The 16679-nt window shown below is 34.0% G+C and overlaps 2 protein-coding genes across 3 annotated transcripts; one reads left to right on the top strand and one right to left on the bottom strand.

The window, feature by feature from the left end:
• Nucleotides 1–2016: 2016 nt before the first annotated feature.
• Nucleotides 2017–6730, top strand: LOC138316887 (sodium-dependent glucose transporter 1A-like). Its single transcript, XM_069258534.1, has 4 exons — nucleotides 2017–2758; nucleotides 3355–3655; nucleotides 4415–4700; nucleotides 5287–6730. Exons 2-4 carry the CDS (start codon nucleotides 3383–3385, stop codon nucleotides 6327–6329), a joined length of 1602 nt encoding a protein of 533 aa, XP_069114635.1. The 5' UTR covers nucleotides 2017–2758; nucleotides 3355–3382; the 3' UTR covers nucleotides 6330–6730.
• A 1416-nt stretch (nucleotides 6731–8146) lies between these two features.
• On the bottom strand, nucleotides 8147–16176 carry LOC138314521 (major facilitator superfamily domain-containing protein 4A-like). Of its 2 annotated transcripts, none has more exons than XM_069254898.1 (4): nucleotides 16078–16176; nucleotides 11877–12080; nucleotides 10941–11226; nucleotides 8147–10450 (listed from the first exon to the last, which is right to left on the bottom strand). In XM_069254898.1, the coding sequence occupies exons 2-4, from the start codon at nucleotides 12072–12074 to the stop codon at nucleotides 9417–9419; spliced, it is 1518 nt and encodes a 505-aa protein (XP_069110999.1). In that variant the 5' UTR covers nucleotides 12075–12080; nucleotides 16078–16176; the 3' UTR covers nucleotides 8147–9416. The 2 variants fall into 2 exon arrangements, with proteins under 2 accessions (XP_069110999.1, XP_069111000.1); XM_069254899.1 differs by having other exon boundaries at nucleotides 11877–12125; nucleotides 16078–16158.
• Between the last annotated feature and the right edge of the window lie 503 nt (nucleotides 16177–16679).

Genomic DNA, 16679 nt, shown 5'->3' with positions numbered 1-16679 from the left:
AATAATTAATTGCATCCCGAAAAAAATCCGTGGCATTATATTCTATATGAAATGAAGTACTGATTGCGCATGCACCAAAGGCGAAATAAATTATTTTGTATTATTTTTTGTGTTAATTAGGCATATGTATACACGATTAAACACAAATTATTGTTCGAATGATGAATATCATTTATGCTCTGTCGGCGGTGGAGTATCCTTAAGCGGTGATTTTTATTTGAATGTAAAATATGTCATTTGTGTTGGTTGCATTACAATATATATTTACACTTTTGATAATTTTGATAACTTTGGTTTGGTGAATATTTCATATTATGTGTATGCTAAGAAGACGAGAATTAAAGACAAAACAAAAATAAATGTGTTGACAGGTTATTTGCTTCACCGGGTCAAAGTCATCATCTCCTCGATACTCCAGAGGTTAATATTATTGTCGTTGTATCCAACCTCTTGACTATCCCATAGTAAATCTAACGGCAACAGAAGTTATAGAACAGATATTCTAGTCCTCTGATGCACATACAATAACCGTATAACGGTACACTGTGGTTTGCTGTGTGCTTGGGCATCACTCCCTCTGTAGTCTTCAAAGGAAGTCTTTGCAGACCTCTGATTGGTCAGATGTTTTCTATCTGTATTCCACAACGAACAGTTGTGCGCACGATGTTTGCACGATATACGCACACAGTTTTCGGTACGTGCAAAGAACGAGTGGAAAATATAAAAGCTAACTTCACGAAATAAAATATACATGTACCTCTTATTCATAAAAGAAATAATCAATTTCTTACATATTTATGACTGTCGTAGTCTAGACTAGGCTTACTGATACTATCACATTTTTTTTTAATCTACCGCGACACATATTTACTTACCCTTTAATTAGTTTCTGCTAACTAATTTATTTCCACACACGGGGCGCAAATTTCGAAGAAAAATACATGTAACATAAAAATAATAAAATTCTAAAACTAGTTAAGACAAATATAATTATTATTGTTTGAAAGATGAAGGAAGTATTTTATTTTGGGTGATATTTTGAAAAGCTGTTCCCGACAAAACGATCTTTTCACTGTAAATGATGGGTTCTGATTAGTTAGTATTGAGTGAAATGATCAAAACTGAGGAAAATTGAAAACTGCATTTTATTTCGCCGATAGAGCATACATATGTACAATAGATAAGTTTAAAAAAAAACCAAATACGAACACATATACTTTGGCGACTGAAATAAGGCTACCATGCTTATCAACAAATATCGATCACATTTTAAGTCGAATAAAATGTCAAAGCAAGTTCAAGGAGACAACACAAACATAGCTTTGTCTTACAGAACAGATGCACTCAACATACAAGTATATACTTATATATGTACTAACGTATATGGGAGACCGTCATTAAATGGGCTTTTCAGGATATTAATTTCTCCACTGAGATTGTCCTTTGGCTAACGTTTTTACTGATATATTTTTTTTTGACACGGGCGTTTATACCAAAGTAGAAAATGGAATAAAGATAATATATAGTGATGTGCTTGATTTTCAGCAATTTAACGCAAATTGTGATTTTACCAGAATTTCACTGTTTTGACCGCACACGCAATTTTTTTTTTCATATTGGTTGTCTGATAAGGGTTAATATTCACAAACTTGGCAAGATCACTATTTTCTTTTAGAAAAGAATAATATTCCACAGTCAACCCAGTCTTTTTTCTCAGAATAGCAGTACATGTTACCAATACCACCAGAACTGGAATATAGAATACCTCTTTTACAATTTTTGTCAGATTGACAAAAAAGTTCCGATGACTAACTTTTTTCCAAAACTCGACAGTCCAATATAGAAAAAGGGGGTCAATTTGCTTGATTATTGTCTTAATACAATTTTTTTTCAGCACTCCTTGCTAAAATTCGTATTACGTTAACTGCATTAAAATATAAAATGAAATAAAAATAGGCTATAAATTCTATGCTTAATATTTTATACCAGTGATTCTTGAAAGGATTTACAACAAAAGTGAACTTGATATTGCTAAACATGTTGTCACCCAGGCGATTTAAGATAAAAAAAAAAATGAAGTGAAAAAAGGTGAAATGTACTTTTTCAAAATGGCCTCCAAATTGGTCATTGGGTTAAGTTATATGTGTCATAACTAGGTGCAACTTTTGACGTGTAATGTTTTTTCAGTACTTTATTGAAAACCATAATGTGTGATGACTTAAGCTGTGAAAATCATCCAAAGGATAGACAAACATGTATGATGCCATATAAACATTATAAAAAAAACTGCAAACAACGGAAACATATTCTTTGGCATACTGTCTATATATGGTACCTTCCTACAAACAAGGGTCTTATTTGAAAATCACGAAAACTATTTGATTAATGTTGATACGAAAAATTAAATCTTACAAGAGCAGATCCTTAATAGGACGTTTATGGACTTGAGAGAGTTATGCCATTGTCTTACGTTTTTGTGATTTTGTGTTTGCTTTTTAACGTTTTATATGTTATCTCTAACAGCGGTTTTACAGATATCTTAACTCATCTTGACAAAACGCCCATCTGCAATCTCCCTAACTGGGGAAAAGACGTTAGGTAAATTCAAACCAAATGCCATAGATGTAGACTGTTTTATCGTATATAGTGACCTAGGTCAAAGCCTTTTGCGTTATCAGGTACAAATTTAAAATTTTTATCTTCACATGAATAGCCCTCAAGATTAAATCCCAAAGGCCTTGACAGACACAAAATTATTGTAAGTATAAAATAATTTCGAAGATTTGTATTTCTGTTGTATCAGTATCATATTTATGGAACCCTTTTGTCAATATGAATATATGCAAGTACATAATGAAAAGCTGGCATGTATGATTCATACTTAACTCAATGCATAACGAACTGATGTTGACTTGAGTACAAGAATGTCAGATGCCATGTCTAGTGTAATATAGTATATGTTAACAATTCAGGTTTATTTTGCCGTATGTAGTGATAGTCAACTAAGTATTGCGCGTTAATTAAGACCAGGTAGGGAATAACATTATTTAATTAATATATTAAAAATTCTTTAGGAAGTGATGATCAGTCGATCTGTTATGAGCGTAAACTAATAACGTCAGGAATGTCGACAATTGCTACATATGTAAACTAATTTCAAATTTAAATTCAAAGATAAATGCTCAAACAATATTTTCAATTGAATTTAACATTAATTAAAATAAGCCGTTTCGATTTAGGTTTGTAGCTTTAATGGCAAATGTACCGACCGCATATCCAAAGTACATTTATATATGGTCTATGTGAATGATAATATAATTATAAATGAAGCTGCATTGATGCCGTCTCTTTCAGGAAAGCAAGTCGCTTCGAAATCTAGCTAATGGAAAAGGGGAAAGGGGATGACAAAGAAAATGGATCAGAGCCGGGTTTGCTGTTGTCCGATTCAGGATGTTATAAGGAGCCTTTTCTAGAGGAACGGAAGGATGGGGGAAATGGAATTCCCAAAAGAAAGGAAATAGAACTGATCACCGTGAGCAAGGATTCTGGAGTTCCACACGTTAGGAAATCTTTAATAAGTGAATTACAACATAGCAAACAAACCAGATTCAAACTTGTCAAAAGCTTTCTTGTTGCTTCGGCTTTTATGATATTGGTATGTATATGACTCCAATAACAAAATTTAAGTCATTGGTATTCAGTTACATTATTTATGACCTATGTACATAAATGTATACCTGTATAATATGAATTAAATTATGTTGAGCTGCCCAGAGAAAAGTTTTGAATAATTTAATAATTGTTGATTTATGACACCCACAAAGAGTTTTCATTTGATATTTACTTAGACGAAATTAATATATATGTACGCTCTAGCATCATCAAAATAGGGCCACGGTGGCCGAGTGGTGAAAGTGACTCGACATATTACCACAAGTCGTCTATCTCTGGATGGCAAGATCGTGTAAGTTGCAAGATGTACTTGCACTTCCTTTAATGATGGTTGGTGGTTTTTCTCCGGATACTGCGTCTTTTCTTCACCAACAAACCTTCCACTTCCTTTAATGATAATGCTTGTTAATAGGACGTAACACTAAATCAAACCAAACAACAACACAAAAAGGGCAAGAGTTGAATTATTACAACAGGAATGTACCAAAAACATAATACATGCATCACATCTTAATTGTTTAATTAATTAGCATGATGTTCCGTCCAATAAACCAAACCAAATTAATGTTAGACTTGCGAAGCGACCATTAAATAAACGCCTTATGAATACTAACCCAGTATATAGATGCATGGTGAATGAACCTTCATCATTGTAGTTTCATAATAGTCATCATAATTTCCTCAAACAGGAACTGTTTCTTTACTCAATGCGGTGTAATTTTAATGATAATTTACATTTCAGGGATGGACAAAGGGACAGCTTGGACCGGCTTTTCTAGACCTACTTTATATAACCGGAACTGATTTAAAATCTGGGTCTGGTTTTATGACGTCATACTACGCCGGTCGTATGAGTGGTTCGATTTTGGCGGGATTCATATATTCGAAAGTAAACAAATATTTGATATTTGTTATTTCGATCACAGTTCACGGAATCGTTGTGGGTGTTATTCCATGGTGTTACCAGTACGAGTTAATGGTCGGGGCTCATCTTCTACAAGGTATATCTGGAGGCGTCCTGGACGTGGGTGAGAGGATGTTTTTAAAAGTTTTAAAGATAAATCATGAATTTGATGCCATAACACCTTTTATTGCATAAATCATATTTACATCTGACCTCATCCTCGACATACTTTACACGCACTTACTTTAGGAGTATTTTTATTTTAACACTTTTCGTACAGTCTTTGAAGCGTTATTCACAGGTATTTTTGGTATTGCACCACCGAGTTGTGCTAATAAATCCTAATTTTCAGTTTTTTCGCATTTGCCCTAAAATTTGATTGCGCTTTAGTTTACAGTATCTTATTTCTCTTTGTTTCATAGAAGATGTGTTTTTCTATTTATCACAATAGCTCATAAAATATATTAATACAAATTATAAGGTTACAATTTTGCTGATAATTCGTCACATATTTTAAAATCTAAAATCAACAAATTCAATCATTTATTCTGTAAGGATTTAAAGTACAGAAATATTCAATATGCGAAAAAAAAATATACTAGTATTTGTCATTTGACAACGTAGGCATTAGGATACTTTGACATGCATGATAACCAATTCTAAAAATACATTATGTACTTATCTGTTCAATATTTCGTTTTTTCCTTCAGCAATCACATCGGAAGCTGTAACAATTTGGGGACCTACCGCCAGAGGACGTTCATATCTTCAACTTTTGGCAGCCTCGTTCGCTATATCGGGATTACTGGCGCCATTTGCAACTGCGCCGTTCTTACTACAACCCAATACTGACAACAGTAGGAACTTGTCAGTACTAAACCAGTCATTAGTTAACTCATCAATGGTAACATACGAACATGAAATGACCACTACGAACCTAAACTTTAGTAACACGAGTGATTACCATCATACATTTTATGCTAATCAACAAGACTCCCGTCTCTATATCGCCTATTTCATCTCGTCTGGAATCGCTTGTGTTGTTGCCATACCATTTGTGGTATTATTTTTCAAATCAGGAGCCAGTCACGAAAAAACTAAAAAACAAAACAGTCGAGAGTTTATTGGCACTCTACCGATGTTGCTAAAGTACCTTCAAGTTATAAATATAGGGGTCTTTTCGTCTGCCATCACCGCTATGGATTTCACATTTGGTGGATACTTATCAGCGTTCTGCGTCCAGTATCTGCTGTGGACAAAGGCGGATGCTGCAATGTTGACGTCAGTTGTATTTTTTGCGACTCTTGTAGGACGATTAGGTGGTATTTTCATAGTTCACAGATTTAAATCGCACACACTTAATCTTTCTGCCTGCATCACGTGCATAGTAGGTTTGATATCAATGTATATTAATGCACGGATGAAAGCTGATATAGGGATTTGGTTGTCTGTCTGTCTTGTAGGAATTCCTTTAGGTATTATATGGCCAGTATTTTTGAGTTGGGTAAATGAAAACTTAATTCCAATCTACGGCAAAGTTGCAGCATTCCTTTTAGTGACATCATTTGGCGGGGCGATGATCAGTCCAGTTTTGGTTGGGTATTTAATGGAGAATTTTACTCTCTTGTGGTTTTGCTATTTTTGTATCATCAAAGCGGGTATTTCATCTGTTTGTGTTTTACTTATGCTGATATATACCAGAATTTTGAAAAATTCGGAAAATATAGGAAATAATATTACTAAAATATTTTAGAAAAAAAACCAATGTTTCTGTTGCATCGCGATATTCTGTGGTTTCCAAATAGTTTCGAAAACTGTGGTCAGAATAATAACAGAGCAAATATTAAAATGATCACATTATGTATATCTATTTTAACCAATAAGTGAAGGCGTTCATTTCACTACATACAATTAGATGTAAGTAATAGATAATCAGTGTATTTATTTCACTGAATGTAATAAAATTGACCATGCTCAACGTCCAAAGAGATACACCTTTACCATGTGGTGGCGTTATCGTGCATCCATCCGTGACATAATTCTCTGTTGAGGATAATCCCCATCCAAAGGTTTATAATGTGGAGTGGACTAGAAGAACTCATGAAGTGATTGCTTGTCAAGAGTCGTCAAATTAAATTTGTTATTTTTCTATCATACCAAGTCTTAATGTTTTTTTCTATTACGCACGACATTCTTTCAGGAGAGACAACTCTATCAAATATTGTCCTGGAATTAATCCAATGAATAACTTATAAACCTTGAATAGAAGTTACTTCCACAAAATCTGACTGTTACCATGCGAGTTGACTCTTTGAAATAGTTTTTAACATATCACTAGTGTCATATGACCTCCATGACATCATGTGATGACATGAAAAACGATGTGGCGTGAGAAATGATAGATTGCACAGGGAGAAGGTTATTTTATTTTTTGCATATGCTGACTTTAACTCAGTAATGCTTTTTAGTGGTATAGGACCCGATGGAGAAGATTTAAATATTTTTAAAAATTCCGAGTTACGGTAAAGCTGCGCCATATCTTTTAGTAACGTCATTTGGCGGGGCATTGGTCAGTCCAGTTGTGGTTGGGTATGTAATGGACTCTTTTGTGGTTTTGCTATTTTGCATCATCGAAGCGGGTATTTCATCTAGTAGCGCTATACTTATGATGATATAGACCAGAATTTTGAACAATTCCAAAAACAATGGTTACAGTGTCTCTAAGAAAAATGTTTCTGCTGCATCGCCATATCTCATGGTTTCATAACATATTGGAAAACATTTCAGACATATTGGATTACATTGATTGAAATTGTTTATTTGGCTCAATAATTTGGTAGAAAATGAATAAGTTTAAAGATGTTATGGAACTTAAAAACGTTCTTCCTGTTCAGAAAATTATCGTTTACATTTCAATGTAATTGTTCACGACCTTTCATTATATAACTTTAATCGAATTACGGATTTAACTGAGTTATCAAAATGAAAGGAAGTCATTCCCCCTTTTCAGCGCTTTATCAAAATGAAAGGAAGTCATTCCCCTTTTCAGCGCTTTCCATTTTTTAATTTGGCTGGGCAACTGAGGAACATAAATCAGGGGATTTTGATATTTTCTTAGAAGCTATCGCCTCTATTCGCCGATTAAAACTCGCAAAACTAAACTTGATATTGTTTATTCATCTTTTATTATTTGTTAGTGTTAAAGGTTCATAGGTTAAAGATGCTCCACCGCTGACCAATGATATTTTTTCACCATCAAAAACAGAAGCAGACGATTGAGTATTTTTATTCAGTTACAAATGTTAGTTACTTTAAGCCATTCCCACCTTTGAAAATTTTGAGCTTCTTATTTTACTTAAAGTTAAAAATATGACAAATAATTAATTGCATTCCGAAAAAATTCCGTGGCATTATATATCTTATATGGAATGAAGTACTGATTACGCATGCACCAAATGCAAAATAAATTAGTATATATTATTTTTTGTGATAAGTAATTTTATATATACACGATTAAACTCAAATTATTGTTCAAATGATGAATATCGTATATACTCTGTCGGCGGTGGAACATCTTCAATGTCTAATAAAAGATTAATTTGACACTACCATAATTGGAACGCTATCCAAAATGGAATGCATAAACATACGATACAGAATCGATGGCGATACAAAACTGTCCGGAACAAATACTAAAAAATATCGTGCTGAATAGTAACTGTGACAAATTTTGTCAAAAACTCCGGAGAACAACATCATGCGACAACCCTAAAACACCGTATATTTTTAAAACAAGAAAACAATTGCTGAATGGAATATTTTTGACAGATGTGTGACTTCAATAAACTAAATAATGTTTGAACTTTCTTTAAATGAATTCAAACATTCTTTATCATGTCTGTGCATTTATTAATCAAACTTTATTTAGAATGTGTTCCATTTTGGGTAATCACACCTGCTGAAACACAGAGTTGGACCGGGCATGCTTCAAAGTCTTTACATATACATATGTAAATATATGCACTGTTGATAAGTTAACAGATCATGAAATTAAAACTGCAGGCATCTATTTGTGGAATGTCAAGAGAAAAATCACAAGTACACGCTAGAATTTATTTTTATTATTTATTATTATCATTTTTATATTTTCTTCAATAAGTGTTCCAATCTGATTGAGTAGCGTCAAGTTAATTATTTTGTTACACATACATGTGATATGCTTATACTTCACTTTAAAATCTTCTGCGGGTTTTTACCTTGATGTATTACTTCAATAACTGTACCAGTTCTGATGAATAATTTGCTTTGAACACTGCATAAAACATTTCTGTCTTTAAAGATAAAAAGGATGTGTCATAGTTATTGTCTTGTCCCCACTTCCAACCATTTGCATATCTTAAAATATATCTACAATAATTCCTCATTTGATTGGCAAATCGTAATTCATCCTCGCAAAATCACGGAATCAAACTTGTAGGCTATACAGTGATTTCTTGATCTGTTGAGTTTTCAGAGATTTGTAAAAGAGTGTCAATTTTGTTTTCCAGAAAGTCAGCACTTTTGGACAAACGGGTACAACTATAAAGGCTGTTATACATAAACCTGTCTATTGTTGAGGTACAAATATAATCTAAACACATTTCTATATAAAGTGTGATGGAATTTATCTTTTTCAAGTTTAATATTCCCACATAAAATCTAAAATATAATACATAACAGTAATCCATGTATTCAGATATAATCTTAAATAATTATTAAGATATAATAAATATATCACAACAGTAATCCATGTATTCAGAAATTGATATGTGTTTATGATTTAAAATCATGATTTGATGATCTATGACGATTTTGAACTCCGTGAAAGTATGAAAGCAAAAATGAAAATAAGAAATGTCAAAATACTTTCAATAGTGAACAGATATGTGAACCAAACAGCTGCTTCTGAGAAGAGATGACTCAATATTGGCGGGTTGATTGTCGCGCCAATAAACGCGGAAACCAGCAGAGCAGACGACACCTTTCCTGTAACAGGGACAAAGCTTTCGTTCGTCCAAGACACCAAAGCTCCCGGAATAGGTCCAGTGGCTACGCCAATAAAAGCACAACACACCCACATGCCTGGACTCCACATAGTATGAGCAATAAATACCATTCCTATCAACGAACCTATCAAAATGCATAACAGTATCCCCATATAAATATCTAAACGTAATACCCGTACTAAGAAAATAGCAGAAAACCTGCTGGTCACGGATGCTACAAAAACGATTGAAGTCAAGAAAGCGCCATCTTGTGTTGACCAATATAGCTGCCGGACACAATACAGAGTCAGATAGTCTGTAAACGTATAGTCAACAGACGTATAGACTCCAAACAGTACAGACATCATTATTAGATTTAATACTTTCCGTTTAGGAGTTAGCATTGGCTTATTTTCCAGCTGGTCATGGCTTTGCTCTTTCACTGATTCGTCTGCTTCAGTCGTCTTTGTTTCATTAGTATATTCAATCCTAAATTGGTCACGATATAGAATCCAAACTGTAAAGAGCAATACACATGCTATAGAAGTCAAACTCGCTGTTATAGTGTAAGCTATATAGAAATTTGAAGTTTCGGGTTCTATTTCTACCCATATTTGATCATGTTCCAACGTTAGCTGAGTATGTACTGACGAATTTGTCTCATATGACATGTTGGATATATCCTGTTGTGTGAAGTTTGATGAAGGCATAGACTGGTACTTTTTCTCGGTGAGAAATGGTGCCGAAGCTAGCGGGGATAACACAGATGCTAAAGAAAATCCAAAGGCCACTACTTGCATATACGACTTTGAATGGTTCTTCCATATCCGAACTGCTTCAGCAAAAGTAACTGAAAATAGTAAGAACAGAGATTAAGTACATGTAAATTCCAAACAATTTATAGACTTTATCAGCAGTCTAGAATATAAATCCTCGTATGTCATTAGACATCAGGACAAGTGCCATTTGTTAATACTAATTGTTGTATCACAAACTTTCAGTCATAAATGGACAAAACAACAGTAAAGCTTCTTTGAACGGCATTCTTTGTATGACAACTTTATGAAGTAATTCAGTTTAATTGTACGGGAGTATGGCCAAAAAAGAAATCGCAACTTGATATGTTTAAGAAGACGGGATAATATTAAACGTTTGCATCTAAAAAAATATTTGTGGTCCATATCGTTTTTACTTTTACGAGCATCCACATCATACACATAAGGATGTTTCCTATATACAAGATGGAAACAATTCCTGAAAATCATTTTACATAATAATTGACCTTTTCAGACGATGTTGCGATCTTGTCTCTTTATGACGTTAATGCTGTTTCAACTTACTTGTATCATATATCCCAAAACACCACCCTTGTATGAAATGCGTTATCGTCATTGCGGTAAAATTAGAGCACCATGGGATTGCAGCGATATCTACACTCGCTACAGCAAAGATGGCGGCGGACAGGAGAGGTGTTGGTATACGGAGAAACAGCACAGCACAGGCCAGACATCCTAATACCACACCCACGTAGTAGACAGTTCGAATTATCCCCCCTTGTTCGAGACTTGCGTCAGCAATACGGAGAATATCAGCAAATGAGGGTCCAATTTGTGCTTTCATCCAACCCTAAATATTATAAACAATACAACGTTAATTAGTACATAACCATCATTTGTTGTGGATGTATAGCACACCTGATATATCAGATCAAGCTAAACAAAGGTTCACTTAACCAAAATTTCCAATGAGGATTATATTGTTTAGAATTCGACAGAAACGTATGGTCACTGAGCATGAATAGACACCTGTTTGGAATGGTTAACACATAGATTTGTAGTTACAACTTAAATTTGTTTTGAGGCCAAAAAAATTATATATGTCTGTTTAGGGTTACATTGGCAAATAATAGGGTCGGTAGGTCACGATATTTTTTAGTGTCTTTCATTCTAAGTAATGTCCGGAACCGGAGTCTGAGATCGAAATCCCGATATTTTTATAAGTGGAAACAAAATTAGGGTCGGTCGGGTAACCTTAAACAGACATATTGTTTTTGGCCTGGTGTAACTGAGCCTTACAGTTCTTTTAGTGCATGTTTTATGAGTGTGTAAGTAGATAGAACACCTGTTCAGAATTCTGTGTTTGTCAACAACTAAATGTAGTTACATCGGTTGAGGTCATGTGCAATTGTAAGACGTAATTTCAAAGACAAATCAATGAATACCATATTTTATGGGTTTTTTTGGTTTTGTTTTAGATAAAAGGTTAGCTTTAATTACCAGCAGCATGTAGGAGAAACACTGAACAATACTGTAAGTGAATTTGGCACGGAACCTCCTGTTCTCTCGGAGTTTCTGGCACAGCGGCTGCCGATATCCGATCGTTTCATGTGTGCTGTCCTTGTCGATTCTTTGGTGATATGTCGAATCTGCTCCATGGTCAATGTTGTGGATAAAACGTTCTTGTTCTTTTTCCATTTGACTCTGAAACGTTTTAGATAGGAAGAACTGGATTACCGAAAATGTTACCTGGAATTGAGAATAATCAGGATTGAGAATACAGATTCTTTTAAACTAACATTAAAAAACAAGTTGTTTTTCTTCTATTGTTTTATGAAAAAATCAAAATGTGAAGTGTTTGCTGTATATCCGATAATTATGTTGCCGTTGCACTTCATGTTATGCTAAGATAAAAGTACTAATCCCTATGTAATCCTGATCTATAAATATCTGTGAATTAAACATAGCAACGCACAATTTTTTTTTCGTTAGGTAGAGTGTGTGTTAGGTCTGAATACCTTAGGAATAACTTCATGACATGGCTATAAATACGTCAGCATGTGTGAATTTTGTCATTAGGTCAGGATCCCATGAATGGGATAACACGTCCTGATCAGAGGTCTAACACGTGAAGACATGCAAATGGTAAGCTGGGGCACGTGATCAGGTCAGAACACACGTGAAGTATATATTCTTAGAGCAGATCTCTATACGACATATGTACATATACAGTGTATCGTTCGATTTCTTTGACATCTGAATAAAAGTCATAGTTCAGAATAATTCAACAGATAGGACCGAATTATAGAGCACACTATACATTTGTATATGTATATGTTTGAACTGATAAATGTTAATTGCTGTTGAGATCTTGCATTTCACCAGATATACTTTCGAGGTCATCCATTACCAAACAAAATTTATTTTCTGGCGTTTCTCTTTATTATTTACTTATACATCGTCATATACACAAACATAGTGCTTATAGAAAATGAATAAGGTCACTAATTGCTATATATAATTTCATCTATCATGTTTTGCTATTCACACCTGTTAAATTCAACTTCTTCGGTGATACATATCGTGTAGCTACGATTACGTAGTTTTACTTTCTATCATAGCAATCAACGCTTAATGATAAACAAATCATACTGGGTTGTCTTGATCTAGAGAACTCCGATATTGTGCTATTTTCTTTTCGTCCTATACTCTATTACGTTTAGAGTAAATATCTACGTTATATATAAACATTAATATACTGTTAAATAAGTCGTGTGAATTTTGTGTATTGTGATATTTTTTGTGGTAAATGGCCTATTTAAAATCTTGTTGAAACGCGTTTATGTAGAAAACTGATCTCCCTATTCTTTCGAAGTCGTTCTCACGTCTGAAGTGTGAAAAGAAATGCAAATCGACATGGTATGATGATGTGGATTTCATAGTGTCACCTTATTTAGAGCAACCCAATACACATTACTGTACCTATATACATGTACTTTATATTCCTATTCAGCAAAAAAATATTAACGATCTCGTATGTATTATGGTTCTTTATGATAACCTGTAACAGCTGGTTTTGATATAAAAACCATATGGTTGAGGGTGTATGTGTTACGATGTGATTTAAGCTTCTAGAAACATTCTACAACAGATTAAATACATTATGACCCAGATTCATCATTAATTTCTTAAACTTAGGGAATTCCTTCATTTAAAATTCTCCGTTGAAAAGCATAAAAGAAGTTAAGGAAAATATTTTAAGGTAAATGCTTCCCTATGTAAACATTTAAGTTAAGGTAAATTTGAAGTTAATTTTCCCTTTAGGTAAAGTTAAGTTGGTGAAAATGTGTCCTGGTTACTTAAAAATAAACCACACCATACAGCTGCTTCACCCATGGCCGTGCCAGATACGATGAAAGTACATCAGGCGAGTTTTTTAATCAGTTATTATTAAATGAAAGAGCTTTTACGTTTCATCAATTTGAATATTTTGTTATTTCCGAGCACCTTAAAATCAGCCATTAGTATACATCTCCCAAAATCAATACCGGTAATAGACAAGGAAAAAATAAAATAAATATTATAAAAATTGTTACATAAAGATACCACACAAAGTTACTTTAAGTACATTGACAGCTGTGCGCATACAATAACAAGTACAGTGTCAAACTGATTAATCCAGGCATGAACGAACCACTTACCAAAAGAAAGGTTTATATATTTTGTAGGCCATCCACCCTGTACTTTAGTTCATTCAGGTTAGTTCTACACAGTGTTAACACTATAGAACTTGTCATATGAAGGGATCAGGATACTATGCTGGGTCTATGTGACCATCGTCCACCATCCTCGGTAATCTAGGTAATGTCTATACTACATCATCAAGTAATACATTTACAAACTCTTTGTCACATGAAGGGATTAGGATACCATGCTGAGTCTAGGTGACCATCGTCCTCAGTAATCAAGGCAATTTTACAAACTCATACTTAATATTACTTCGCCGTCCTCGAAATGTTTCCAGTGTATCCTTGATCTGCGTTAAGACAAGACATTGTGTTTCTCAACAACGCTGTCAGTGTGAGTGATTAACAATAACCTCAACATAGGTTCACTATTCGCTTAGGCCGAAATGTATTTTTATTATTTAAAAAAATGTTGTGTAATTGTACGAATATTAAAAAATTTGTGTGGTTTGAATTACATTTTTAACCAGTGGTTTACCAACTGACACAGATAAAGGATAAAAGTCCAAAAAATGTATAGCTGGTGGGGTGTGCTGTTCAATGTCTTTGATAGTATCCGCCAGTGTGATTTGTTTGTTTGCTTAATTAATGTCCTATTAACAGCTATCACAACACTATAAAATTGACAAGAGTTTGCAATATTGCAAGGGAAAACCATTAAAATACTTCAGTATCCCATGTCATAAAAGCAAGGGTCATACTTAACATATACCGATGTGGGGGGAGACGAACTTCCTCACATAGCTTAAATTGAATTTGTTGCAGTAAGCAATGTACCTCAAACTAAACTTTTGAAACAAAACAAGCAAACAGTACGTGAGAAGCTCTATGACGGACAGGTTTTTGTTTCTTTATAAAATCAGTACAGACAATATGCATAATACTTGCTCTACGTAACCTTATACCTGTGTATTGTGTGTCAAGCCCTATACATGACGTTGCATTACAGGGATGCACAATTATTATATTATATTTTGCACAATTATTATATTATATTTTGTCCTCAGTTTGGTGCAGTGGGATTCTTTAGAGAGGCATATTCTCTACTTGGGATATGTAAACTTTATTCATGTTTCTATTTAAGGAATAGATGTTTATTTTGTTGAGGTTATGGGGGTATAATGATAATGGAGCACGTGTAAATTATGTAACCCCGGCGAAGCCGGCTTACAAAAAATTTACACGGGCTCCATTATCATTTTACCCTCATAACCTCAACAAAATAAACATCTATTCCTTATATTAACAGTTTTTCAAGTAAATGAATTTTATTTTTTCCCGCGGCAGTTGCATATTTTTTATTAAAATACCCATATTTTTTCTCTCCCGTCATCGTCAACGAATTCGATTGAACAGCTGATTGGAATCGAGTCATTCATATGTTCCCGCCAAAAGTGGGGTCATAAACCCACGTTGCTACGCCATCGACTATTCACGTAACAATAGAATCGCCTCGCGTGTTGTGCTAACATTATGCACTGCTAATGATAATACTAGAAAGCATGGTTATTGAGTCCATGTCAGTGCAAACTGTAAATATATAACATTAAACTGGTCTTACAAGAGTCGACAAGTATTGTTTTAACCTAAAATCAATATCACGGTCCAGATTGTAAGATAGTACTTCATCAATAATTGACACTTCTCCTAGACTACAATATCGATCAAACACCGGTGATAATGCCATCATTACTTGAATACAGCATATATGTTTTGTTTACATACCATGAATACACGGGAATTACATTGTATGTGTGTTTTAAAACGACAACAATGTATTAGTGCATTCATTGACACTATAAGTAATGAGCAGGATGTAACTCAGACATGTGTTTTAAAACATCATTCCTTCAATAACATATTACCTAAGTACAAATATATATACCCCATATGCATCAAACATTAGATTTATGCTACTTACTTACATACACAAAGTGCGTACACAATATACTTACGTTTTGTTAGTACCGTACGTAGCTCCAATACTAACGATTGTTTTGATATAGCGACTTTGCCTGTTCATATGTGTACTGGGTCCTGGGAAGCCAGTTCTCTGTACACACGCCTATAAATACATATGTGTAGAACTTACGGATGAATGATCGCTGTAATAGCATAAGCAATACGCTTCTTTATGTTTTTAAATGCACGATAAAAATTAAAGGTTAAGCAGTCAAGCAGTCATGCGGTTAAGGTCATATTTACTGTACTTCATATCTGTACGCGTCACTTAATTTACACAAAACACATCACTGGAGTGTATAAACAAACACGTGAGACGCCAATTATATATAGTTATGTAAGGCTGTATTTATCTATTGACAACATAATATCATGATTTATCGTAGAATTTGTAATTTTTATTTTTTACGACGAAAAACAAAAACATCAGAAAAGAAAAACAGAGAAAGGAGAAAGGGAAAGGGAAATAAGAAAGAGAAAGAGGAGGGGCAGACAGAGAGTTGGTATTAACAGTGGCACATACTGTAGGCTTATAGTAGAATAGTCGATTAGCGTTATCTCCTTGTTGAAAAAAAATAGATTATTCGACATAGTG

Source organism: Argopecten irradians, chromosome 2, assembly GCF_041381155.1.
Source record: "Argopecten irradians isolate NY chromosome 2, Ai_NY, whole genome shotgun sequence".
Lineage (NCBI taxonomy): Eukaryota > Metazoa > Mollusca > Bivalvia > Pectinida > Pectinidae > Argopecten > Argopecten irradians.
The sequence above is the reverse complement of the archived record's forward strand: the minus strand, read 5'-3'. Positions and strand labels throughout refer to the sequence as shown.

Bases quoted from the DNA above. Each gene is read 5' to 3' on its own strand.
- LOC138314521 (XM_069254898.1), bottom strand. From the start codon at position 12,074: ATGGAAAAAGAACAAGAACGTTTTATCCACAACATTGACCATGGAGCA. The intron at 11,227-11,876 runs GTAATTAAAGCT...TATAATATTTAG, and splicing joins GTTTCTCCTACATGCTGCTG to GGTTGGATGAAAGCACAAAT. The intron at 10,451-10,940 runs GTAAGTTGAAAC...TACTATTTTCAG, and splicing joins TTTTGGGATATATGATACAA to TTACTTTTGCTGAAGCAGTT.
- LOC138316887 (XM_069258534.1), top strand. From the start codon at position 3,383: ATGGAAAAGGGGAAAGGGGATGACAAAGAAAATGGATCAGAGCCGGGT. The intron at 3,656-4,414 runs GTATGTATATGA...TTTACATTTCAG, and splicing joins CTTCGGCTTTTATGATATTG to GGATGGACAAAGGGACAGCT. The intron at 4,701-5,286 runs GTGAGAGGATGT...TTTTTCCTTCAG, and splicing joins TGGAGGCGTCCTGGACGTGG to CAATCACATCGGAAGCTGTA.